General features: G+C 42.4%; 1 protein-coding gene across 2 annotated transcripts in view; it reads left to right on the top strand.

Moving 5' to 3' along the window:
- Positions 1-26,727, top strand: part of camsap2b (calmodulin regulated spectrin-associated protein family, member 2b) — a 33,374-nt gene extending 6,647 nt beyond the window's left edge. Inside the window, exons 3-22 of one of the 2 annotated variants that reach the window (XM_071492693.1) lie at positions 6,288-6,467; positions 7,606-7,692; positions 12,713-12,854; positions 14,002-14,141; positions 15,762-15,852; positions 15,960-16,061; positions 16,788-16,857; positions 16,972-17,253; positions 17,826-18,549; positions 18,673-18,819; positions 18,912-19,143; positions 19,645-19,828; positions 19,947-20,661; positions 21,862-21,998; positions 22,208-22,422; positions 22,510-22,609; positions 23,525-23,590; positions 24,272-24,387; positions 24,494-24,612; positions 24,702-26,727. In XM_071492693.1, the coding sequence (XP_071348794.1) occupies positions 6,288-6,467; positions 7,606-7,692; positions 12,713-12,854; positions 14,002-14,141; positions 15,762-15,852; positions 15,960-16,061; positions 16,788-16,857; positions 16,972-17,253; positions 17,826-18,549; positions 18,673-18,819; positions 18,912-19,143; positions 19,645-19,828; positions 19,947-20,661; positions 21,862-21,998; positions 22,208-22,422; positions 22,510-22,609; positions 23,525-23,590; positions 24,272-24,387; positions 24,494-24,612; positions 24,702-25,001 (4,149 nt within the window). In that variant the 3' untranslated portion in view covers positions 25,002-26,727. The remainder of the gene's footprint in view (positions 1-6,287; positions 6,468-7,605; positions 7,693-12,712; positions 12,855-14,001; positions 14,142-15,761; positions 15,853-15,959; positions 16,062-16,787; positions 16,858-16,971; positions 17,254-17,825; positions 18,550-18,672; positions 18,820-18,911; positions 19,144-19,644; positions 19,829-19,946; positions 20,662-21,861; positions 21,999-22,207; positions 22,423-22,509; positions 22,610-23,524; positions 23,591-24,271; positions 24,388-24,493; positions 24,613-24,701) is intronic. The other variant, XM_071492694.1, reaches the window with a different exon arrangement.
- Positions 26,728-27,807: the final 1,080 nt, after the last annotated feature.

Below are 27,807 nucleotides of genomic sequence, written 5' to 3'. Positions count from 1 at the left end.
GTCATAGTCTTTCTCTTTTAGCCTGTCCTGCCCCTGCCGGTCTCCTCCAAACTCTAGCTTTGTGGATTAAATGAGACCAGAATATTGTTATCTCCTGAATATTTAATCGAAGCTTAAGCATATTTCATCAAACCCGCCAGTGCCCACACATCTCCTGCACACAGTTGTAGCTGTATTTTATGTGCCCTGTGCTTGTGCTCCTTCTTTTTTACAGCTCCTGGGGATAATCGAAAGTCACTAGTCAAGGGCACTTTTATGTTTGCGGTTGATTGTGCTCACTACATCATCCATTGATTGGGGATGTCATGAAGTGATTTGGTGCTACGCGTAATGATCCCGTGTCCTTTCACACCTGTGAATGTGAATGTGTCTAGGTGTGTACCAGGTGATTTAGTGGACAGTTTTAGTGACAGTGTTAAGTACACAAATTGAGCCTATAGCTCACTGGCTCCCTACGACTACTGACCTTCATTTGTGTAACACATGGCCAGGCTATTTGCTACTGTATGTGTCTCTCTAAAGTCATTAGATTGGTTTTGCAAAGTAGAGGAACTGTCTGTGTGTTTGTGTGTGTGTGTGTGTGTGTGTGTGTGTGTGTGTGTGTGTGTGTGTGTTTGTGGACTCAGCAGGATCATTTCAGTCATGCTTAAGTCCAGGCTTTTCATTTTGGGTTATGGTATATCGGGCAGAGAAAATGATGACCTCATGGTTTTCCAAATGCTGTGCATCAGAAGAATAACTCATGTCAGGGAGGTGGAGGAGGAGGAGGAGGAGCGTGGCAGTCTGTCAGAGAGTGAATGGATATAGAGAGAGAAGTGGAGGGGAAAAGCGGGGAAGATGGAGTTTAGGAGCTAATATTTGGCTGTGAGCCCGGAGGAAGCAGGAAAGTAGAGCAAAAGAAGGGAGGAAAGTGCGAGTGTGGAAGCCTACAAGAGAACGAATGGAAAGGGGAGGGGGGGGGTGAGGAAGAGCTGTCATAGAGTGGGAGGGAAAGATACAGAGGAGAGTAAGGGTAATGTATTGATGTATTGCCTTTTTGGCGGGCGCGAGGACATGTGTGTGCCAGAGAACGAGTGGAAAGGGCCCACTGTTAATACGGCCATCTGGAAAAAGGGGGTAAGAGGAGGGGGAAAGAGGGAGATGACAGGGGAGGAGAAGAGCGGAGTGCAGGGAGGGTGAGAGGAGAGGAGAGGAGAGGAGAGAAGGGGAGGGGAGGGGAGGGGAGAGGAGAGGAGAGGAGGGGAGGGGAGGGGAGAGGAGAGGAGTAAGACGTGATGTGCACTACTGCAGCACTGTGGAGGGTGGGGTCTCACAATGAGTCAAAGCACGTCTGGTGCACCCTCCGCCCCACCCCCCATTACTCCTTCTTCAAACACACACACATGCACACACACACACACACACTCTCACACACCTCCAAAGAGCTTTCAGACCTCCAGCAGTGGGCCTGTGTGTTTGTCCCTTCCTAGCGTTACTTTCCTCTCTCTCCTTGACTCTTTTTTTGTCTGTCTTGCACATGCTGATGCTCCTCGCTGCCCTCGATGTGTAAAAACACTTCGATGAGAAAGTGACGGAGGAGAGAGAGCCAGAGCGGTAATTGAAATTGCCTGCAGAGGGGCGTGGACCTTCATCTAAACGCCTGCTGCAGAATAGTGTCGAAAGATTTGGAAAATGGAATAGATGTGTGTGAGAAAGACAGCGAGGGAGGTCATTGTTTTATTTATTTTTTTTTGGGACAATTGCACCATAACTATGAGTACACACTGACATCACAAAAGAGCCAGACGTGTAAAGTCATGCTCAGATGTGGGTCATTTCTAAGTGTGTACCTGTGCTGGAAGGACACTTGTGATGTTTGTGGTGAAAGATTATTTGTTTGTTCAGCTGTGTTGTACCTTCCTATAGACGCCTTTGATCAAGGACACACATACACATGCACACACATGCACACACACACATGCACACACAGCTGTAGGAGAGTACTGATGCTGCTGTTAGGTAGCGTGCATGAATATGCTGCAGCTCTTTATGACCCGTCTCTGCCATTTCCACAGCCTTATAAGGCGTGTCTGTCACCATGAGTGGTTTAGAGTTGCTTCTTTGCGCTCACACTCATACTCACACACACACACACACACACACACACACACACACACACACACCCCAGAGGTCTTTGTGAAGGGATAATACACAGCACATGGCTTTTAAATCCTGTAGTGTCAACAGTAGTGTTTATTTTCCAGTGGGTATAAGAGCAGTCTGTAGATAGCAGTGTCTCCATATACTGTCAGAATTCTGTCTCTTGAGCACACACCGATATGTGCATATGTGCCCCATACATGCACAGAGACAGATTCACATATGTTTCAAGGAATGTCCCAGTCGACCGTGCAATAATGAAACGATGACAAACCTACACAGACTGCAGGCATGTAAACAATATTTATTTTATTTTCACTTGGGGACTGTAACAAAATTATTGGGGTGGGGAGAAGAGTTAAATCTTATGTTCCACCTTTAAAAAAAAATGCTAACCCAAGAGTTATTAAAGGAACAGTTTGATGTTCTGGGTAATACACTCACTTTTTTGTAGAGTTAGCGGACATTCAGACTGAAAACAGCCCATAAGGGGCTGTGTTGGTAGAGGTCTGTTACTTCAGGTACTAGTGAGATAATCAAATACAATCTAGCCCCGTTTTAATTTTAGATCCACGAATTTGAACGCTTATCACACATGAAAACGCTGAAAAGTGGTTTATAATTCTCAGAGACAGGATTTTACAAATCTGGCAAGTTATCAAAGCGGCAACTATTTTATCCTCCATCGCAGTGATTGTGGGATAAACAGTCCTTCATGTTACAACGTAATCTTCCAGGAATGAGTATGTGAATGTATGTGATTGGCCACCCCAGTGCCTTCCCAGATGACGTCGCGTTGCTTTGCACCAAAAGTTGTGCCTGGTTCAACGTTTTTGTCTGACGACCACGCATTTTTTTTTGCCAGAGTCTTCTGCGCTGGCACCCACGCCGAGGTCGAGAGATTGCCCCCATTCAAATGGAGGATGGGATTAAAAGCAGAGCCTATGTATTCAATATGAAGCTATCTTAGCTTAGCATAAAGACTGCAGGTGGAAATAGCTTGGCTGGATCTATCAAAAGTTTAAAAACCTACCTTCCAGCACCTCTAAAAGTTTGTTTAATCTGTACACAAACTGAAATCTAAAAACAAGTTGTAGTTTTACATACTGTAACTTTCATAATATACTATTACTTCTACTATAGTATTATTACAATTACTATTAAAGTCTCCTGTTTTCCCAGTCAAAACCTTTTGACTATCCTGCCTTCAGCAAAAAGAAAAAATACATTCTTCTCTGAGTTTTTTCACCCCTCTTCCCATCTCTAATAAGTTTTGCACAGTCCCTTAGTAAATCTGCAAAGAATGCAGTTTTGTCCGTTGATAGAAACATTTTCACTGTTTGGCAAATAAAATCAGGATCCATGTTTCCCCATGTTCAAATACAGGTTTTCATTTACAAAAACGGCTAATGAAAAATAAATGAACACAATAATTTGTCATACTTCACCACCCAGAGCTCTGAACACACTGATATGCGTGCACACACCTCCACAAGCTTCTTAACAAAATTAAAGATCTAGGACTTTTATGCAAATGACTTCAGAAAAGCTTCAATCACAGAAAAGGCTCAGAGGGTTTTCATGAAAATCATGTTTTCTGGAACTCTAGCTCCAGTCTAAGCCTCTTGGCCCCCTCTCTCTCCCTCACCCTCTCCCTCTCCCTCTCTCTCTCTCCCTCTCTCTCTCTCTCTCTCTCTCTCTCTCCCTCTCTCTCTCTCTCTCTATCTCTCTCGCTCTCTCTGTCAGTCACTCCAGCTGTCGGCCAGCCCAGCTACTGTACCTGAGGTGAATGGCATGCAATGTGAAATATCTGACAATATCCTGAAGATGCTGGAATTCAAAACAGTGTCTGCAGACTGTTTCATAGAAAATCAATATCAGGCTCATGTGTTCATGCACCTATCCAAACAACCCTGTTTACCCATGTAGTACACTACGAATTCAATATCAACAAAGATGACTGTATGTCATTCCCAGGTCAGTATAGTTCTCATGTATAGTTCCTGTTAGCTGATTAATCGATGATATTTGATCAGCAGAAAATTAATCAACTGTAGTTTTGACAGTGAATTAATTATTTAAGTAATTTATCAAGCAAAAAATACAAAATATTCTTTAGTTGCTTTTGTGTTTTTGTCGCCGTGAATTGAGTAACTTTTGGTGTTGGATTGTTGGTCACACAACAATATATATGAAGACACCATCTTGGACTAAATGACTAATGACTTCATTGTTTGTTTGTTTTTCTCATCAGATTTAAGCATATAGGAGCAGTTAATGACAATATGTTATACTTGAGTCTGTTTCTAACAACCACAGTTCTTCTGTACACGTTGTCTGTTTAGTCTGGCAGAGGAGCATGTGGTGCTGACGTTGAGCACCAGTAGCCATCCAGAGTTGCAGCACTGGATCAGTTGTTCGTTTCTTGGGGAAACACTTGGTCACACTGGCTGTTACATGAGGCTCTGTGGTTATGAATAGAGGCCTGTGCTTGACACTACAGGCTCTGGTGGTTCTCACTGCTTGTTTGTGTCTGCTGGTTCGGGTCACCTGAATCATGGAACACCTGACTTTAGATGTTTGTTCAGTTAGGTTGGACTGTACATAGATGCTTAAGTAAGCAGATGTAAGCACACACACACACACACACACACACACACACACACACAGAGTGTAAATGTTTTTGAGTAGACCTGTGGTATGACAGGAAAGGGAAGGGGAGGTCCGTTGGTATGAGCAGCCTGGACAGGGATTAGAAAGGCCAGGAAAATGTCAAGCTTTATGTAGATGTTGATGTTTAGAAAAACCATTCACATGACATCGATGACGCAAATTTAGGTAATTGTGCACTATAAAAATAGTTACACAGCTGTTGTGAGCCAGAGACGGTTGCTTCTCTATTGATGAACCTGATAAGACTCCACAAAAACCTCCTCAGCTGACATCACAAGACAAAACAGGTTTGAAGATTTATGATAGAACAAATTATAGTGTACCACATGCAAGATATTTGCTTACATAGCAAAAACTTGCCACGGAGAACACGTGCTTCTATCTACGGCTGCAAGTTACTGGAAAAAACTGACACTGCAGTATTTTTTTTCCTTCGATATATATTCCAATATGAAAAAATACAGGAATTTTCATCAGATGACAGTTTTCAACATCATCATTTCCATAGCTGAAATAATTACATAAAACAAATGTTGCTTCTATTTTTACAACCAAATCTTCCTCGTCTGTGAATTGATCCAGTTCATCGCTCATTTTCAGGTTGTGGTCGACGACTAGTTGGGGGCGGGGCCTGCTTTGGTTGTGGGACAAAACTGATTGAGAATGATCAATGGTTCACTGTGCATGCAGAGCCTATGTGTCACTAACAAACTCTGTGTGTCCAAGAAAGACCCTTAAAGTAGATTATGTTATATCAATCAGACTTCTCTTTTAGATTAGTCATAGAAAATGAGAAGCATGTGAGTTTTCCTTTTGTATCAAGCAGCAACGAGGTTGTAGCATAACATGTTTGAGTGTTGCGATGTGACGGCTGCATGTGCTCACATCACAATGACAATACTGAGAGAATTTATTGTGCAACCCTATTTCCATTGCATTCTGTTTCCCTATTGCATTGCAAAGTTTACATTACGTTACATGCACAAGGGTCACCATTTGCACAGTCCTTTGCCTTATTGAGCAAATCCTTCACACAATCATTTCAAGAAATTTGTTGAGAAGCACATTATATAGAGAGGATGTGACATTTATTAAATTATTGTTGTCAGATCGTAATTGCTGTCTTGTAGATGCTGTTTCTAATGCCTTTTGGAGCAGGGTTGATATTTACACGTCATCTCTCTTTTCGAGAGAGCAACACTTCTGATCATTTCAGTGTTTTCATTTTTTGTTGAATGAAAACATATTTTTCAACAAATTGGGCAACTCTGCACTTCAAAGAATTCCCATAAATTGTAGGCAAGCTGAGCAGCCAGTGTGATGAGCAGAAGCACAGAGAAGCACTAAGGTGGAAATGTAAAGTTATACCTTTAATTGTCAGTTTGATGCTTTTGGAAGTAAAAAGAAAATTGTAGATCGAGATGTGTATTTGAATGAATCTTTTTTAGCTGTGATGCTGTTGTGTGTCTCTGCAGAGTTCCCATCTGGCACTCATAGACACCCTGATGATGGCGTACACAGTGGAGATGGTGAGTGTGGAGAGGGTGATGTCCTGCATCAACAGGTACTCCACCGCTGAACCCTCACACAGTGACGGACACATCCAGGAGCTGCCTTATGACACAGAGGATGCAATCACCACCTGGATTAACAAGGTACACACACACATTCACACACAGAGGCACATTCATGTGTACACAAAACCAGAAAGACATGTGCTTTCTCCTTGCAGAGGATAACAAGTGTACACATCCTTGAGCCTTGTACAATGGCAGCTTATTATCTGACACACAGCTCTTTGTTTCACTCTGGATATGAAAGATACAGGAGGTGCTGCAAAGTGCGTCTGTGCTCTGTTCCTCCACTGCTCGTTCAAATATTGTCCTAATACGTTTGCAGGAGAACTAGATGAAGTTCTGGCACTAACCACATGCAATCATGTCAGAGATTACTAAGAGATGACTGACTCAACCTACAGCCCAACCTCTACTGGTGTGCTAAATCAGGATCGGACATGTAAAGTCAGACCTCTAGTGGGCTGTAAGCTTTACGAGGGCAGAGGCTAAGTCTCTGATTGCATCTTTAGTTTATTTCATCATCTTACAGATTATTAAGTTGTTTTTTTCTGATCTTGTTGAAGGTTTTAAAGGAATTTTGACACAGTTGTTTCGAAATGTGATGCTGACCCCATTTTACTTTGTTTCAAATAATGAAAGAAGCCCCAGCGTGGCATCAATTAATCATTTAAACATTCAATCGTTACTAACATTCCTCACTGAAGATGCTCAAGTGTCTCCTGCTCCGTTTTACAATCTGAAGGCAGTAAGATACACATGTAGGATTCATTTACTGACACAAAAAAAAAAACACATGGAGGATTGTGTGTAGTTCTGAGACAAAGCACAACATAGCTGGGATTGGCCTCGGCAACCTCAGGCCAAAATGTTGCATCACTGTTGTTTACACGGACCCTTTGAAGACAGAAGACCAGTAATCGTAAAAGGGGAGCAATTTAAGAAAAAATAGTCATCTTTGAAGCTCTTTTTACATAGTGCTGGAGTCGAGAGTCAGCTGAGTGCTGTATATTGGGTTACAGTAGTATTTAGCACCAGTCGTTAATGGGCACATGTGGTGGTGAAGTGTTTTTTCTTTGATGTGTGGAGCCCCTTGTACTGTTCAAGTTTCTCCTCTCCAACACAAACTCACCATTCAACCTCTGTGTCCAACATGTGAAATTTGATGACCCCCCCCCCCCCCCCCCCCCCCCCCCACCCCCCCTCTCTCTCTCTCCAGGTGAACGAACACCTAAGGGACATCCTTGTGGAGGAGCAGAAACTGAGAGAGGCTTCCTTTCAGGAGTCAAACACATCAACACACAAAGTAAGAACAAAAACATACAGTAACACAAACTCTCAGTCTTCAGTCATTCAAAAAAAAAACATGGTGTTTGATGGAATAGAGAGAAATATAGAAATATAGATTTAATAGAAAGTTAGATGAGATGTTTCTACACTACATATTAAGGAAACAGTTAGATTAGCTTAGCATAAAGACTGGAAACAGGAGATAGAGATAACTTGGTTCAGTCCAAAGGTAACACTTACTGGCACCTCTAAAGCTCAGTAATTAACGTGTTGTGTGTATTTGTGGAAAAACAAGATGTTGTTTCCAGTCTTTATGCTAAGCTAAGCTAACTGGCTTCCAGCTATGGCTTCCTATATGACAGATATTAGAGTGGTATTGATCTTCTTGTAGAACTCTCAGTTATAAACAAATAAATATGAAGCCAGCAGAAGACTAGCTTAGCTTAGCAAAAAACAACTACATCCAAAGTTCATCCATCTATCAACACCTTCAAAGCTCTCTCAATTGACATGTGTCTCTCTTTGTTTAATCAGTGCACAAACCTTAATGTAAAAACTGTAGCTAACTGCTGTAGCGTTAATTAATAACTATTTTTCCATAAGCCGGCAAACTCACTGTGACAACAAGATTCAGGGAAGTCACTGCAGCTGGCTGTTATAGTACATAACTCAGTGTAATACCACAACTGACCCTTTCACATTTTAGTTTGTGTAAGGATTAAACAAAGGAGATACAACATGTTAGGTGAAGCTTAAGTTTCCCCCTGCTTACAGTGTTTGTGCTAGGCTAGGCTAATCCTCGCCTGGCTCCACCTCTGAACTAAATGCACAGACATGACAGTACTATTGATCAAACACTCAGCAATAGTATATTTCCCAAAATATACTATTCAGACTGACCAGCACTTAAAACAGAGGCAAAACAGGTCTTGTATTTTATTTAATGCCTTTATGATTTGCTTTTATTTTTAGTCTCATTCTTGCTTCTCATTTTTATTTTTCCTATCTGTTAATAATCATGGACATTTTTTTTAATATTCCCTGCTTTTACTCAAAGGCATGAGCATACATTTACTTCCATGCAAGACACATGCAAAGAGCACAGTGCACAGTGATCTGTAAATCAGAGGAACAGATGAGCTCAGTCTCCGACCAGCTGCAGAGAAATGTTGGCAAGAGTCGCGACACTGCTGTTAGAGGAGACAAAAAAATGTGCAGGGCGGAGGAGGAGAGAAAGGGTGACAGACAGAGAGGGAGAAAGAGAGAAGAAAAGTGAGGAGGGATAATTCAGAGAGAGGGAAAAGGGAGAAATGACACCCGGGTGGAAGACATGGAGACGGACACTCAGGAACTTTGTCAGCTGTAGCAAAAGAGTCAGTGACAGACAGAGACAGTGTTGTCATCCTGCAGGCCTCATAGTTATGTAAGGTCTGTGTGACACAACGAGTCAGTCTGGGACAGTACTGCGACAAACACACAGCAGTCAGCTACCGTCCTCCTCTACTCACTTAACCATGAAGCTACAGCACACCGCTTTATCGGGTCACAACCCCTGCCGCGGGTCGGTGCTCTACAACACTGACAAAAGGGTAAAGGTTAAAAAATGGAAAAAGAAATATTATCTCACTGAAAGCGTGTGTACACAGGCAAATATAAAATTCAGCCGTGACAAATGGGAATGGGTAGGTAAACTTCCTGTAATTCAGTACCAACTCAAAGAGGTAAGCGCTGATTCAAACTCTGATTTAGCTGCATGTGTAAATACCCAAGAGTCACAACAGCCATGGAGTAAACCTGCGTGCTTTCAGAGATAGTTTAAGCTGGGCATAGACACTAGAACAATGTGACTATGTTAATGTTAAGCATGTGTGATGTTTGCCATGTTCACCTCTATACTCAAGCATGACTACAACCTCTAGTGAGTTGTTGGTCTGAGATGACACATGTTTTTTCGACAGGCAGTTAGGTGCTATTTGAGAAAATAGCAAAAAAATGTAATAAATTAAATTCATCCCAAGTGAGACATGAATGTGTACACCAAATTTCATGACAGTTCATCCGATTCATTTTTTGAGACATCTCCATCACGACCATGAATGTGAACCTCAGGCTGGTGCTAGTTAAAATATAGGAGATCACTGAAGTCAGCTGACTTCATCCTGTGGATAACTGGACCAAATTTCATGGCAATCCAATAAATAATTGTTGAGATATTTCTGTCCGGACCAAAGTAGTGGACTGTTATCCATAGAACTATGCCGCAAGCATTGGCTGAAAACAGACATTATCAGATGATTAGATTACACTGTTTACATTGAACAGGTTGTAAACTGGCTGTGAGTGTGTCTCTTTTCTCTCATACGGAGCAAAATAAACGTGCTCTTCACAGAGCTGCAGGATGTCACGAGTGGCCAAATCAGTTTAGAAGTAGCTTTTATCTGATGAGGGAGTTTCTTTGGTGAATTTTCTCCTACTTTTTGTGTCAGTATAGTGAGAGAGGTCACTGCCTGTCAGTGTTCATTCTGTAAACTGATGATACACATGGTGTTTGTGACCTATCCCAGACTGACTCACATATATACACTCCAGCTTTTGTCAAAGGCAACAAGTTATAACAAGGAATGAAGAGAGTCTGTTAAAGAATGTGAGGAATATGTTGTACGACCAGTGTCAGTCAGCTGCTTTCCTACTCCATGCTCCATCACACAGAAGTCCATTCACCGAGGACGACATACTCAGGGGAGATAATTTCACACACACACACACACATATGTGTGTGTGCAAACACGCAAACACCAATGGCCGAGCACAAGACACTTCTCAGTAAATTTCGTCTATTCTGGGATGGCGTGAAAGATCTTCAACTGTGGTCTTATGACTAAGTGCTCAGTATTTGTGTGTGTGAGAGTGTGTGTGTGTGTGTGTGTGTGTGTACTGTGTGAATGATTGCGCTTTACATAGGTTTTTACAAATATGACTGGACAGTTCAGTTTATGTTTGTAGCTTTGATTACTTTTGTCAATGAGGCAGAGTTTTTGCTGGAATGTTAGGACAGAGTCTAAGACATGAGCGATGCCACATATTTAAAGGATTTCTTAAAAGATTTTTAAAGGATTTCTTTTTTTTCTCATAAGTTACTGCACATAACTTAAGTTTAAAAAATCTGGTTGTGGAACAGACTAGTGAACATGTTTGAACAGTGACTCAAAAGAAAGATTTTGTCTTAAAGTGAAACATCTTTCCTGTTCATCCCTGTTATAGAGAGGTGAAATTTGCATTTTGCATGATTTATTTATTTCTAGCCATAATAGTAAAATGGTCCTATGAATGGCAGTGTCACTTTGTCAGTCCACCATTTCTGTCCAGGCTGAAATATCTCAGAGGTTGCAATTAAGTTTTATATAGACATTCCTGGTCCCCAGAGGATGGATCCTGTGGACAACCTTTATTTATGAAAGACGTGTGTGTGTACAGTTACATTCAGGTACTTAACCATTAGCTAATGTCTCCCTGAAGAGGAAAGGCTGTATTTGATTTAGATGAAACTAACATTTTAGTTGCCTCTTACATGATGATTTTAGGTCCACCCTTTTTTAGTAAAACAAGCTAATCTCTGATAACTTCTTTTGGAGGGATGATTAATAGAGGGTTTATCCTCCAGTCTCAGTTGTTGTAGTGAAACTTCTTCCCCTGCCATTGGCCTAATGCCTCTCCCACTCTCTCCTTGTTGTTGTCCAATCGTCATCCACCATCAAGTCTCCTAGCAAATGGTACTGGAGACTGGTACCTGTAAGTCCATCCATTCTAAAGAACTCCTCTTCATAAAGCATCACAATGTACCTCCTGTCTGTTCAGTCTCAAACCTCCAAGGATACACCCCTCAGCCCCCGCCCCGCCCCACCCCTCCACCCACCCACCCCCACAGTTGTCTTGTTTGCATGTGACCCTGAATCCCCCCCCGGTCCTATGCCAGCGTTGATCTCCATAGTCTTACCGAGTGTGATTAATGACATAGTGACCATTCCAGTAGCATGGCTATATCAAATATATTTGAATCTAATAACGCGGCTGCAGTATCCTTCCCTGCCCATTATCTGGTTTGATTTAGCATTTTCATTGTCTGCATTGTGCACCGAAAACTGTTTCTTTTCTCCTGTTGCATGAGTTTAAAAACAGTAAAAGAAGTAAAAGATGCATTGTGTGTTTATACGAAACAAATGGAACAAAGGACGACATTTTGCTCGTCAGTGCACAAACTGAGAGGCTGTCAGACAGCGAGAGTCGCTGTGATTTAAGCTTTCATCATATCTGTTGTAAATTGCAGACGTGACACCACTCTTGTGTGTTTATGGGCAAACTGGGAGTACCAATGCCCTGAAGATATATGAAGTAGTGTCGTCTCTGTGGTTTTTCCAGGCCCAGGGAGACGTACAGAAAACCTACAGACAGGAAGGATGCGCTAACACATATTATTATTAAACTCTAAATCACAGGCATTGTCTGCTACAGCACCACAATGGAGGTTTGGTCTGGCTCAGTGCCAGTGAATTGTATTCTAGATGTATGATAGTTCAAACCTTTAATTTGCTAGTGTGCATTTTGTTCTTCACTTTCCATCTATAAAATGAACCACTCCTCAAAGACAAAAACAGTAAAGTGCTATGATTGCATCTTTTCTTAACCCTTTAAATTTAAGATGACTGTGTCATTCCAGATGTTGTGTCTGATTATTTGCATGATCAGTTTAATCTGCATTGTTTGAGTTGAGCCTGAATCCCTTCCTGTATTTTAAATTCCTCAAATCAACACTTACTTATCTCTGTGTGATAGAGAGAGAGAAAGAGAGAGAGAGAGAGAGAGAGAGATGGAGTAAGTGAGTGAGTGAGTGAGTGTGTGTGTGTGTGCGCGCGTGCCAGCATAAAAACACATAAAAGTGTGTCTGCAGATGTTTGCACCAATAATCACACAGCCAACTGTACTTATCTACCACGACGACACATATGGGTGATGTCTCTGTGCCGTTGCCATGGTTTCAGGCTCGCTACAGGAGGGAGCATGCCCAGCAGAGGAGCGCTCCTTCGCTCCCCCTGGTGGAGAACCTGCTGAAGGACAACACAGACGGCTGCGCCCTGACTGCCCTGCTGCACTTCTACTGCCCACAGGCCGTCAGACTGGAAGGTAGGGTCAATCTGTAACCACACCCACTCTTACTTACCACCCACACCCTCTTTTATTGTAATTATTCCAAAAAGCAAACACAGAAGTCAAAGTCAGTTCTGAATGGCATACAATGAGCTAACCAGAATGGTTTTCAGCCACAACTGGACAGCACAAAGGACGCTGTCTTCTGCTCTCACTGCTGCTGTAACTAACATACATTTGAACAGGGTGCTCGAAACAAAGAGTGTATTTATTATCCATTTGCCCTTGTCTGGAAGCATTATGTGTAGTTAATACTGTTTTATAGGCATCAATGGGCAAACTTCTCATCCTAATCCTAAACTACACCACAGTCAATAGATGACGGACCCTGCTTTCATTTTCTGTATTCACTGTTAAATAGAGGATCTGTCGAGGATGATGAATAAAGAAAGACACTGTAAGGCAGCGAGGATTCAGGACAGACATGGAAGGCGAGCGAGACAAAGAGAAACAAAGACTTGTTTCCTCTCAGCTCGCCTGCGCCCTTATTTCTAAAAATGCCCTGGGTTGGGTTGTGATTGGTCACAAGGGGCGTGTGACGGAGGACCGTTAGAGGAGTAGCGGGCTGCTATTTCAAGGATAAACAACACTCGTGTCGGTGCTCTGAGGCTCTTGGGATTGACCGTAGTTCACAGGCAGCTCATACACATGTGGACCAGATGTGGAAGCGGGTTAAACTTTATTTAGATTGCTCGCTGGCAGCTTGATTCAATCTAAAAAATAATGAAGAAGTACAGTAATGAAAAGTGCTGTAATGTTTGGTTTCCTGTCCGTGATCTGTTCCCTCTTGTCAGACATCCTACACATGCTTGAGCCGTCCTTACAGTAACGTCAGGGGATAAAAATCCTGATGATTCATCCAGAGGGGAGCTGAAGGCGGTTTGAAAACTTGTGTCATGAATTGTTTCAAGGATTTTGCGGGATTCAAATTAGCTACTGAACGCAGCACAAATACCAGTGGGAAAAGTAGGGCAATTTTCCTCTCATCTATTCTTTTTTTAAACATAAACTCTGCCTTATCTTTTCCTTGTCTTCCTGTCTGACCTTTTCCATCAACCCTCCCTCTTGTATGTGTTTGTATGTGTGTGTGTATGTGTGTGTGACCCCTCCCCTGACTAAGTAGATGTCTGCCTCAAGGAGACCATGTCACTGGCTGACAGTCTGTACAACCTCCAGCTGGTGCAGGAGTTCTGCAACAACAACCTGAACCACTGCTGCCACTTCAGCCTGGAGGACATGCTCTACGCACATGCATCCATAAAGGTAAGAGAGACGCGTATTCAGATATTAATAAAGATGAATGTGGAGGTTGTGGAAAGTGCTGTTTTTATAATGTGGGGAAAGAGGAAAGAGTGAAAAGAAACTTTTTTTTTAGGATTAAGGAGAGCAGGGGTGGGAAATTACAAACGGGAAAAAATGAGTCACGCAAGGAAAAGTTTAATAATGAATGTGTGTGTAGCAGGGTTGCTTCTCACAGGGGTTGTAATTGTGTGTGTGTGTGTGTGTGTGTGTGTGGATGTATTAGCAGGGACATAAAGATAATTTTGCTACAGTGAGTATTGTTTCACCGCCAGATTAAATGAACATGACTGTGTTTGTGTGTAGTTGATGCATCTCTGGAACAGACACTGCAGGCCAAATGCCCCCCCCCCCTTTCAGACAGAGGACAGACTCTGCTCAGAGGAGATTCACAGTCCTGACCCGTCTCTGCTTGCCTCTCTTGTTCCTCTCCCCTCCGCATCCCTGTGGCTTTTATCAAACAACATAATCTGTGAACTTTAGAGACAACCCAACCGCTGATTCACTCAGTCCTCAGGCAGAGATTTCCCCATTTCATGCACACATTTGTTTCTGATTAATAAAAGCCTGACTGTACAACTTTAAGAGCATCTCTGTGCCATCCTGGCTTTTAGAAGCAGCACAGCCAGTGTGGGTAAATAGTATGCGGAGAGCGTGGGTAGAAACATTTGGATTCAAGTCACGGTCCAAGCTGACTGGGACTTACCATTCTTCAAAACAACACAGCGAACGGTCTTCACACTTGTGGACTCTTTGTTCTGTTTTTCTCTCTTCATTTCTCATTCACATTGTTTATAATGTGTGTGGATTGACTGTATAGTGCTACAACAGTGCAAGTAGGCAAAGAAAGGGAAAAATGGAGAGAACTGGTCATGGAGAGCGGCTAAAGGCTCTGGCTCGCTGCCCATTCACCACAAACTTACTGCTTACTGAATCTTAATCAGTGTGTGTCTGTGCGTCCATTCATTTAATATATTACATGGAAGGATCCCACTGAGTTCACTTTGCTGGCTCCAAAATAAAGATACACAGGAAATATGTTTACAGGAACAGAAATCCTAGCTTTTGTTGGTTTTGTCTTTTTCATCCCTGCTAGAAAGAAAAGAACTGGTCAGTGCATCTTTTCTACAGATGAAATCCTCTGTGTTGGCCTCCAGAGTCTTTCTGTTTATACTGTAACACGCATGCATTTATCATTGATTGAGGTTGCGCACTCGCTGCTTTGCGCAACCATCTGTGCATATGTGACAAATTTAAACTAAATTCCAGATGGTGTTTTGGCAGGTTTCAAGAGGCGTATGGGTTTGATATTAAGCAATTTAGACAATGAAACATATAAAGGCACTCAGCCACACACAAACACACACACTCACACCTGAGCCTGTTACTTAGCAACAGTTGGCAGGCCGTGACTTCACTGATTTGTCAAGTTGCTGTTGCTAGCTCATCTTGCATCTTTACAGAGACACAAGGGGAGAAGGAGCTGTGACTATAGAGACAAACATGGTGCTAACGATATTAATAAATAACTGTGTGTGTGTGTGTGTGTGTGTGTGTTTGTGTGTGTGTGTGTGTGGTTTGCAGAGTAATTATCTGGTCTTTATGGCTGAGCTTTTCTGGTGGTTTGAAGTGGTTAAACCCTCATTTGTGCAGCCCAGAGTCTTCAACCCGAACGGTACAGTACAACTTCACAATGATGGCATCAGCATGCAGTTCGTATAGAAAATGCAAAGTTCCAGCTTCATATTGAATGCATGACACATTTTATGTTTGCTTCTGCAGCCTGTGAGCCTATATCTTCTAGAAATATGGCACCAGTATCCAGTCCAGTCAAACAGAGCTATGCAGACAGACCTGACAGCCCGGAGAACATCCCTGTTGAAGGTAAATAATACCTTTTATCATTTTAGAGTGTATTTTCTAATTGCTGTTGCATTGTTGTTCAGTGGTATTCCAACTCAATATAGTTTACATATATGTTTGCCAAGGCAAAACCGACTTGGGTCACAAAGCAGTGCATATCTTTAGTGAACATGTGTGTCACAGTGTTAGTGAGGACTGGTTTGAGTTCCTCGCTAGTAAATACAGCAGGAGCTTTGATATCAATATTCTTTTCAACACAGTTTTTACAGAACCAGTTTGTCCTCTATTTTCATGAATTTGCCCGTACATGCTTTTATGCCACTTTTGAAAAAATGACATAATCACTACTATTAGCAGTTACCTGGGGCGTGACTGCAGAACAGTGGGAGAATGTGTGGATGTGTTTTGTTTTGAAAGCAGCGGCCCTCTAGTGGCTGATTTACAGCCACACAGTTAGCACTCATGCTTATGCTACACTTTGCAAACTTATGCTCTCCTACATCATTTGAGCCATTTACTTAAAAACAGCTATTATTAATTATACTTTGTAATTTTTTAAGGAAAAAGCAAATCTGGAATTAGAGGCCAGAAGGTGAGGTGTGGAGCAGACAGTTCAGACCAGCTGAGAGAAAATCTGGACTTGATACTCTAACTGTGGCGTTTGTTATTGACTGGGGGAAATAAGGAGAGATGTGATACATACATTACAGTGATAAAGTCAAGGAAATTGCTCTGTCTCTGCAACAGGAATAATGAAGAGATCTACCTCCATGTCCTTCGTGGATGGCTGTGTTGGGACATGGCCCAAAGAAAAACGGTCAGTACATGAAATCTCTCAGCCATACAAAAGCATTCCTTCATTGACCTGCATATCTGAAGTGGTCTGTTGTTTCCCTGTCGAACTAACAGTAAATACTCCTCTCCTTCTCAGCTCCTCCTCTCGAGGAATCTCCTTTGAGATCCCTCTGGACGGAGACCCGATTGTGCCGCCCTGTGAAGCTCCCCCCCTCAGAGGTATGACCCGCTCGGCCAGCAGTGACGGTCTTGGGTTCAAAGTTCACTATGCACCCCGAGGAGGCATGAAGCGTCACCTCTCCCTCATACCCGTTAATGTGAACGGCCAGAGCAGACACATACCAGAGGAGGATGAGGACTTCATCCCCCATAAACCCCTGGGCCGGAACAACACATTCTCAGTCAAGAACCAAAGCAGGTACAGCAGAGTGGGATGTGTTTATTTATAATTTTTGAATGAAAGAAACCTCTACCCTCTAAATTTTCATACTGTCAATTTAAAGGGGCTGTTTTGTTTTTTTCCTGTTTTTGCTCTTACGTGAGAAAAATGAATAGATTTTTTATAACTAACGTACGTTTGAATACAGTGTGCAAAGGACTCTGTGGCCTTAGGGGGTACTGAGTAGGCCATTGTCAGTCGATCAATTTAAGTAGCTATACAACAATTATATGCCATTAAAAAAGTTATGTCTTTTATTTATTTGTTGAGTGATATAAGAATTGTTTCTATTACCCCCATGGAAAAATAAAGACATTTATTTTACTTACCCAGGTGGTAGTTCAGTTCAGTCCATCCAGTTTGTCTGATTATGTATTATATATCAGTATTTTTCTTCTTTTTAGAGGAACTGCGCTTTAGTAAATCAAGCTAAGCAAGTTAAAAATATGTTCAAACTGCATGAACAGACATAAAGATAAGATGGACATCCAGCAGTTTATCTGACTCTGTCTTTTATCAACTTTATGTTAATTACCTGCATCTGTTCCTAGGTACTCCAATGGGGTCCTCCCTGACACCAACCACAGCTCCAACAATCATCATGGCAACCATAGCGGCCATATCAGCCCATCAACCCCTCCAAGCATTGAGGAGGCCCTAAAGATTATACACGACACAGAAAGGCCCCATGCCAGCCTGGGCGTGGGGGATGAAGACAATGGCTTCTTTCTCCACAGTGCGGAGCCCTCAGACCCTCCAGGGGCCCAAGGTCAAGGAGATGACCTGGGTTCAGCGAAGGCACGGCTGAATGAGCACGACCCCAACTCGTTGTCCACTGATGAAGTTGACACGGGCATCCATGTGAGGACAGAGGACATCCAGAGCTTGGATGAGGACTCCTCCTCACTGCGAGACTATTCAGATATAGATCCAGACTGTGAGGCTGTGACCAGGTCGTGCCCTCTGCCTGAGCGGCCAGAGAGGAGCAGGGAAGGAGGGAGCAAAGGGGTTGGTGACACTAATCCTGAGGGTGAGAGGGGAAACGGAGGTGACAGGAGCAGTCCCTGTCCCAGCTCAGCACCGACAATCCCCGGATCTCACACCATCAGCCCCACCTCGTCATCTGGTGGCTCTGGAGGGGGCATGGTGCGGATGACAAGCTTTGCAGAGCAGAAGTTCAGGAAGTTGGAGGGGAGGAGTAGTGGAGGAACCACACCAGAGAGTTCAGATCTCAACGTACCGTATACACACTCGACAAGAAACATTTCTTCTCAGGTTTGTGCCTTGTTCTGTGTAATTCGTCTAGACACATTTTTTTTTTGCAGCGGCAAAATACAATTTGAAGTGATGTGGGTTTGCAATAGAATTAATGTAAATGATCTTTGCACTTTCTTCTAGATCTCTACACCTCCTTTGCCAATCACATCTCCCTCCCCAGTAACACCTTCCCCCAGAGACACCTCCCATGTCATAGCCTCAGAGATGATCCAACTGAGGATGAAGCTAGAAGAGAAACGCAGAGCCATTGAAGCCCAGAAGAAGAAGGTAAACAGATGTACAGCGAGTGAGAAAGAGAGACACTGATATATCCTCTAATATAAATGCACACATCATGTTGTTCTCATCACAATTTCAAGGTGGAAGCTGCTTTTACTCGCCATCGCCAGAGGATGGGCAGAACGGCCTTTCTGAATGTTGTCAGAAGGAAAGGAGTCACACCCCCTGTCACCCCCAGCTCAGGGGGAGCAGAAACGCCTTCCCCAGAGCCGCTCACATCCTCAAAGGGAAGCAGCCAGGGCAGCATGGAGCGGGCGGAGAGGTGCAAGCCAGACGGAGCAGCTCCAAAATCACCCTGTGAAGATGGAGGAGGTGAGTAACCCCAAACACAGGGGTTACCGAGTTATCTACCAGTTCATAAATATGTTGAAAAATGCTAATCAGAATTTTGCAAAGCACAAGGCAAAGTCTTGAAATTGTTTGTTTTGTTTTTGGCCAGCAATCTAAAACATTAAGGTATTCAAGAAAATACCAATCCTCTCATTTCAGAACCAGGAATCAGGGCATATTTGTCATTTCTAGCCATGCTAGAAACAGCACTTAAAAATGTATGTAAATTATTATTCAGCATTTTCTGACGGATCATATAGTTTTCTTGTGGCCTGGTAGAAAATGTTTCCAAGACTCAGTTCCAGTCCACGACCCAGATGTTGAAATCAGTTAATTATCATCAGTTCTAAACCACAAATCAAGAAAAATATAACAGCAGGGCGGACAGTATGTATTTCTGGGTTGTATTGTCCGTGATGCTTTTAGGCATTGTGAAGGATTCTGATTGTATTGGTAACTGACCTCTGTTTTACTGTGATACAGGTGTTGCTCCAGGTGAAATTGACCTTGCAGAATACACACGCTCCATTGAGAGACTGAACACGTCACTGGGCTTCCTGCAGACAGAAATGCAGCGTTTGGCCCAGCAGCAGGAGAGGATCATGTCCATGAGAGAGCAACAACAACAAGCCTGGGTCATTCCTCCTCCTGCTCCATCTCCACACAGGTATCATTTAATGTCTGTCAAAAATGTCATTTGAAAAATTATTTTACAATCATCCTGTGAACTCACTTGATTCCTGTGAACTCACTTACATGTATTTGTGGGTATTTTTCCCAAACAGGCAGCTGCGTGAGTTGCGTAGCAGCAGCGTAACAGGCCGGGGATCGGGCCGAGGCTCAGTTGGGTCTTTGTCTCCCATCCTGTCTTCTTCCGGCTCTCCTCATGCTCCCAATCGTTCCCCTGCTGGCATCAAGCGGCGGCCAGCCTCCTTCCATGCCAGGACACCTCGGACTCCACGACCAAATGATCTGAAGGTCACCCCCTTCAGCCGAATGCTCAACACCCCCACTTCAGTGGACAGCCTACCCAGACTGAGGCGCTTCACCCCCAGCCAAAGCCAGCAGAGCCCTTTTTCCTACTTGGGCCACAATGAGGGGTCTGGGGAAAGCAAGAACAACAAAGAAAACACTAAAGACAAAGAAGCGACAGTGGCTAAGAAGAGTGCTGGCACTCCTCAGCCTCCCGCTAAAGAAACAGCCAAAGAGATGGAAGATGAGCAACAGGAGGAGAACAGAGGAGCAGAGCAGGCTCCATTGAAGGGAGAAGTCAAACAGTCGAGGACATCAGAGGTGTTGCATCAGCCGGTATCTGAGATCCAAGGGGCCGCAGGCAACCGGGTCAAAGGAGACCCTCAGGACAGGAAAGACCTGGTGGAGGTGCCTCTGTCTGGGCTGAAGCCTCCAGAAGGCCGCAGTCAGGAGATGACAGGAGAGGGAGAAACTGGTGGAGAGGCTTATGGAGACGACCAAAAGATGTGCTGTGGATTCTTCTTCAAGGTGAGCTACAGGATTATTCATAAGATAATATTTCATATCAGATATATACTTAATCACATTAACACATTTTTTATCTTTTTATTGTCAAGGTAACCCATGTTAAGTTTCTCTAAATATTATTTGCAGCATGAATGAACATGAATTCTACACTCACCTGTCTGTAGAGGCTGAACTGGACTCAGATTTAGCCATAAACTTTAGTCATTAACTGAACAGTATGAATATTAAACTCCTTCTACACTGCTTGTAGTGACTTTTTTTGTGAAAATGGAGACTGAGACCTTTCCTCTGTTTCCAGTCTTTGCGCTAGGCTAAGCTATAACTGGCTCCTGGAGGTTGATTATTTCCCAAAATGTTAAACTGTTGCTTTAAACTCTTCCCGTTAAAAGTTTGGACTAGCTAACTCACTAACATGAATCTTGCTAGCCTTGCTAGTATCAGAACAGCTCTTATTTCTATATTGTTCCCAAATAAATCAAGATTCATAGACCTTTTTCACAGCAGACATTTTGAATTGTCATAGCAGGAGAAAGCAGAAGTGAAACTAATACTATTGATAATGTCAGTGTTCATCATTGATGGTTATTGCAGTACTGCTACACAGTACTGCAATAACCATAAGCTCACATTTTCCCCATGGTCATCCTAAGTAGACCCCACCCTCTGGTTTGGGAACCACTTCAGTCAAACTATAATCTCAACTCATATGCATAGTTCATTAACTCCTCATTAATAATACAGTCTACGCAGCCTTATGGTGCTGTGTGCAGGTAGCAGCAACAGGAGGAATCTCATACTGTGTGAGCCTGGCACAACATGTGCAGTGTTGTGTCTGTTGAGCCATAAGCTGATCAGAGACAATGCATGAGTGAATCTAGGCCAAAAAAGGAGCCAGAACACAGACTCATGATAGATTATTAGAGCTTTGATTATAGAGCGATGTTAGAGCTTTGTTCACAGAAGGTAAATAATACCACTTAAATATCAGTGTAAGTGCAGGCTTTTAATTTGTACATCCATTCCATCTTGACAAATAAAAGATATATAAATATTTACTGTAAAAACTGTTCAATGAACTATCATGAGACAGCATCCTCTTCATCAGACATTTGATTTGTGAGAGGAGAGATGATTAACATACCCAGATTATGGTCTTATACTACCTTTATAGACATGTTTTATCCACCTGTCAAACACCAGGATGACGTGAAAGGGGAGGAGGACATGGCAGCAAAGAAAGCAGCGCTGCTGGAGAAGAGGCTGAGGAGGGAGAAGGAGGCTCAGGAGAGGAAGCAACAGCAGGAGCTGGACCAGGAGCAGAAGAGGGAAGCTGCACGGTCCGTCTGTCTTTCCTAAATTGTGATGATTTGCCAACGCTAAAACTACACTGTTCCCAGGCTTGTAACATCAATACATATGTCATGTCTTTTCAAATTCATGTGCAGGCATTAAAAGATAGTTACTGATGTAGCAGGTTTAATCATGCTTAATTTCTCTTCAAACATTTGGTTGAAAGGTTTATGAGTTAATCTTTCTCTTTCTCCAGGCTGAAAGCAGAGGAAGAGCAGCAGAAGAAGGATGAAGAGAAAGCCAGGAGGGATTACATCAAGAATGAATATATGAGGAGAAAGCAGCTCAAACTGATGGAGGACATGGACCAAGTCATCAAGCCTCGATCTGGAAGTCTGAAGAAGAAGCCACGTCCCAAGTCCATCCACAGGGACGTCTTGGAGTCATCTACTCCGCCTGTGAGAGCAACAGGTGAGCGACACACAAAGCACATGCACAAACACACACTATCATCGCCACTGATCCGTGCTTAGCCTTTATGTTATTTTCACGTTGCAGGGGTGCGTCCTCGAGGCTTCTCAGTATCTAGTGTTTCTTTGGCATCTCTCAATCTAGCTGACAATGACAGAGACCAGCCGGATAACAGGAAGAACAACAGGTAAGACCCACTCTCTGCCTGTAGCCTGAATTTTAGACTCTTGACTTGCCTCGATTTGAAAATCATAAAAGTGAGAAACACAAGCGAAACAAATATTCAACCTGCGTTCGATCCTGCTTAATGTGTACTTTAAAAAAAAAGAATGAAAGACCAAGATTGGATGTTCATCTTTTATGATGTGATAATTAATCTCTTGCCTTTTCAAGTGTACTTTCTTTGCAGATCGATTCTAACGTGATGTGAACACAGTTGAAGCACGTTGTTTAACACGTTTACTAATTTTAAAGGAGTCTGAATGATCCCATTAAAGGAGCTATTTGTAGGTTTCGCTATTGCAACAGAGCTACTGTTAGCATGAACAGCTGTTTACTTACCAGTCTTACCAAAAGCTTCAACCATTGTTGTGTTTATAATCAATGAGGTTATGATACATCCTGTAAGCAGCACTACTTCTTCAGGGCAGGCTAAAAGCTACAGTGACTCGATATCGGAAAGTGCAAATACAGGCTGACTGGGCCGGAGCTAGCTGGTTAGCATGCTAACTTCAGTGGAAGAAAAGAAGTGATTTTGAATTAAGTTTGTTGCTGAACTCACAATTTTTCTTCTAGATTGGTAAGTAAACAGCTGTTAAGGCTAACGTTGGCTATGTAGCAATAGCAAAACTTTGCATCCTCAATGTACAGTGCACTTTGTGCTATTCAGGGTTAGTAATTTAACTTTATTTCACCTTTTGAATTTGAGTTAATTTATTTTTGTCACCATTGTGACCATGCTCAGCTGAGACTTGGAATCAATGGGGTGTTTTGTTGTTGACGTTGTTTCTTATGATTTGACTCCTATAAGGCTTACACTCTGCTTCTTGACTCTCTTTTATCCCTCTCCTCTTTTTCTTCAACTTTGCATGGATTCCCTCAGAGGCCATAAAATAGCTTCTGCACATATCCCGTTCTTTCTAAACTCTCCTAAAGAAAGAAAGGGAAGGTCAGTAATGCTCTGAAAAGGAGTGCGTCCACAGATGAAATGTATTTAACTACTGTAGGTTTGGCTCCATGTAGATAAAGCTCCATGTGACTTTAGTTTAGCCTACATTTCTTTAAACAGTCTTTCAAACACAGATTGTAGTTCATTGTAGTTCTTGCTTCTGTGTTAAAGTACACTGGACCTGTGTGGCTGAACTCTTTCCGCCTCAGTTCTCCTGCTCTTTATCCTCTCTGTCTTTTGCAGTATTGCTCTCAGACTGTTTGCTCTCTTCTCTATGCTGGCTGCTCTGCGCTTTACCGCTGTGTTTGCTGTTTCCTCCACAACTACCAGAGCTCATCTCTCGCAGTTAGCCATAAAGACAGCTCAGTGATTTTGCTTTGCTTGGCTGAACATGCCTTTCTGTCCCTCACTGCACAGCTTTGTCAGAGTGTGTACAGTAAGATGTAATGCAAGACAACAGGCAGGGCTTTGAAAATTATGTCATAGTGTCTGACCTTGTTTCGCCACATCTCTCTGTGTTTCATATCTGTGTGTGTGTGTGTGTGTGTGTGTGTGTGCATGTCTGTTCGTGAAATCGTGCTGGTGTTTGCTTTCATATCTTGTTCATGCTTATGTGCGTCCACCTCTATGTGGTTGTTGTTATGTTTGTGTGTGTCATTTGTTGTATGTAATCGTCTCCAGGCCGGACTCTGCAGAAGGATTTTCTTCTTGTCCTTCGGCTGGAAGTCGTAACGGAGAGAAGGACTGGGAAAATGATTCTACCACCTCCTCCACTCCTTCCAATGCTGAGTACACAGGTATAAGACATCCTGTTTACTAGTTAACGTACATGCATAGCTACTGTACATAACATGACATTTTGTTGTTGCACACTCATGCCTGTGCTTTCTTCCCTTTCTCTAGGACCCAAACTATACAAGGAGCCTAGTGCAAAGTCCAACAAGCACATCATCCAGAACGCCCTGGCTCACTGTTGCCTGGCTGGCAAGGTCAACGAAGGGCAGAAAAACAAGATACTTGATGTATGTTTACCATTCAGAGTTTAGCCTGCTTATTTATTTCTTTATTTAGAGAATGCATAAAAATGATTTCTTTCCACGATCTTCCGCAGGAAATGGAGAAATCCGAAGCCAATAACTTCCTGGTGTTGTTTCGTGACGCTGGATGCCAGTTCAGGTCTGTGTACACCTACTGCCCTGAGACTGAAGAAATCACCAAACTAGCCGGCATCGGGCCCAGGAACATCACGACCAAAATGATTGAGGGCCTTTACAAGTACAACTCAGACAGGAAACAGTTCAGCCAGATCCCAGCCAAAACCATGTCCGCCAGCGTGGATGCGATCACCATCGCCAGCCATCTGTGGCAGACCAAGAAGCAGGGGACGCCCAAAAAACTGCATCCTAAGTAGTGCCAGATGGTTGGGCAACATTTGGACATGCTTCTCTGGAAAGAACCCAGAAGAATTTGTGGATTTGACTTTTTCATTAAAGGGACATGTGGTCCCACTGTTATAAATCACAACTGGAATGTAGAACACAAGTGGGCCTCTCAGACGTTGTTATTACAATACAGAGCTGACTGTTACACTCTGGACTACTTAAAAGGGGCACAAGTATTTACTTGTCAGCATGTGTATCAATGTTTTCGTGTGCCAAAAAAAGAGAAGAAAATAATAGGCGGACCAATGCCTTACCTAGTTGAACCACTGAAGCACTGAATGTCACGCCTCTGGAAGAGGCAGTTTGGTTTCTATAAGTTGATCATGTGTGGCCTTATGCTTGTTTTGTGTCATATGGATGCGCTGTGAGTGTCGGTGTCATTTTGTCAGCGCCTGTTGAAAAGGTCTGTTGTGGTACAGGAGAGGTTGTGTGTACACACAGATCTGGGATCAGATTACGCCCCCCTCCATGGTTGTTAAAAGGGTGGCATGTCTGATCTGTGATCAGGTAGAGGCAGCATTTTTTTGGTGAGAGTTTTGCTGCTATACAGGCATGTGGTTTTTTTTTTTGTTTGTTTTTTTAACATGTGACTGAAAAACCTATGAACAGTTCAAATTTGTGTATGTGTGTATAGTGAAGTGCCAAGAAGAGTGAGGAAAATACCTCAGTTGGTGATTGCAATTACTTTCCAAAAGTGTAAAGTGATGAGATTATTGAGCAAACGGAGTAACATCAAACAATTCTGGAAAGCACCTGCAATAGACTCTTAATTTATTATTGAAGATATTTTAAAAAGGCGTCTTAGATTTTATTCAGAGAAACGTAATATACTATAGGTATATAAGTTAAATTAGTTTGTATATAATGGCAGTTCCATTCACAATGAACAAGTCAGCTTCTAGTAGCTTTTGAGTAGCTTTTATAATTTATCATGTACGTGTATCAGTATGTTGTCGTTTGGGGCCTTTTATTGTGCTACAGATGCAAAAAGTGTGATCACTCAACAGTATCACTGATAAGACTATCATCAGTATTAGAATAGATGGAAATCCCACACTGTGTCATCAGTCTGTGCAATGATCTAAGAGTTATTTAAATAATCACCATTGACCATGTTGCAGCTGGAACTAAATAGAAGATACTCAAATTGTCACTTCAATGTGGATATTGTCTGAACTATTAGATTTTGTTTACCCTCGAAGTAGTCCACAACTGTAAATAAATGAATTCACCTATGATAGCACTTCAAGACCTTGTCCACTGTCCTTAAGTCTAATCAAAGATGTTCCCACTTCAGGACTGTCCCGCTTGTTACTTTACTTTTACATTACTGTTACATTTGTTGTCATGTGTTCCTTCAGTATGTGTTGACACTGTACAGATATATTTTAGCATATAGAAGTATTTTTTGTAACGACATTTACCTGTTGGAGGTGCGTGCTGATGAAGCGGTGCTGTTGCAGAAGGAAGCGTGTTGAGAGCAAAGTGTAGCCGAGAAGGCAAGGTATATGAAGTCTAACTGAGGCTTTATTGTGGTATTGTATGAAATCCAGTGAGTATACTGAGAAAATCACACTATTTTTTCCAACTCTGAATTCATTTTCTTTTCAGTTAACTAAATATGCCCAACTGTTCATGGATTTTTTTGTTTTTCTATTCCTTTGAGCTTTATTAAAATGCCAGCTATCAACAGTACTCATGGCGTCTCATTTCACATTCCTGTCTTGATTGATTCAAGTGTATCTTACGGTGACTGCTCTTTGTTTGAAACTGATATTAACGCTGATTGACATGACCTCACTATCTTGTCCTTATCTTTTCAAGTCCATAAGTAAATATCATGCACCTTTGCAATACCTGCTGATGCCATAATAATGTCAAGTCTACTCAGTTTTATTTATACAGCCTCATGTAACAAATCACAAATAATCTGTACAGCATATGATACTCTGTGTACTACGATCCTTAATTCAAACCATTTCATGTGGAAAAAAGTGGAAGAAACGTCAGGAAGAGCAACAAAAGGAGGGATCGCTTTTCCAGGCTGGACAGACATGCAGCAGATATCACAAATGCAGAAGAGACCAACACAGCAAAATTACGACATAGAAAATCAGTATGGCCTGATAATGCAAGACCTGTCTTTCTTGACTATCTAAGTGATGCAAATTACTCCCAACATTTGCAGTTCATCAAATTAGCAAAATCCACCAACACGCAGTTACCCTGGAGCTTTCTGGGGACCCTGGGCGTCCTTGGCCTAGGATAGTTGACCACTTTGCCCGAGTGATCATCATCGTTTGCCTTGATCGTTGTGTGCCTGTACAAGCACAGACTATCAGAGGAACTCAGACACACAGTTTAGAATAGGTTTGCATACTTACTCTGCAGCACCAGACACACATCTGTAGTTGCTGCGCATTTGTTCTTAGAGTGAACAAGAAAAAAGAATAAGCAAGAAGTTACAAAATATAAGCGTTGAAGACAGGATACTGGAGGCACAGAGAGCACCAATATCTTACATACATTTCTACTAAATCTTTTCAATTCAATCTTTTTTCAGTCAAATCAGGATAATGATACATACAGGCAACGTGGACAGATTATGACACCCTCCAACCTCCAACAATGGAGCAAGAAACAGAGAGTGAAAGAGACAAACAACCACAAACAACACATGTGATTTTGATCATTTTGTGTCTCCTTGTGGATGTTTTGTGTTGTTTTGCATCTTTCTGGTCCTTTGGTGTCTGTTTCTAGGATATTTTGCAGGTG

Source organism: Trachinotus anak, unplaced genomic scaffold (genome assembly GCF_046630095.1).
Source record: "Trachinotus anak isolate AG129_WGS33_773 ecotype Australia unplaced genomic scaffold, CSIRO_AGI_Tana_v1 ptg000012l, whole genome shotgun sequence".
In the NCBI taxonomy this organism is placed as follows: domain Eukaryota; kingdom Metazoa; phylum Chordata; class Actinopteri; order Carangiformes; family Carangidae; genus Trachinotus; species Trachinotus anak.
This window is presented reverse-complemented; position numbering and strand designations above follow the sequence as displayed.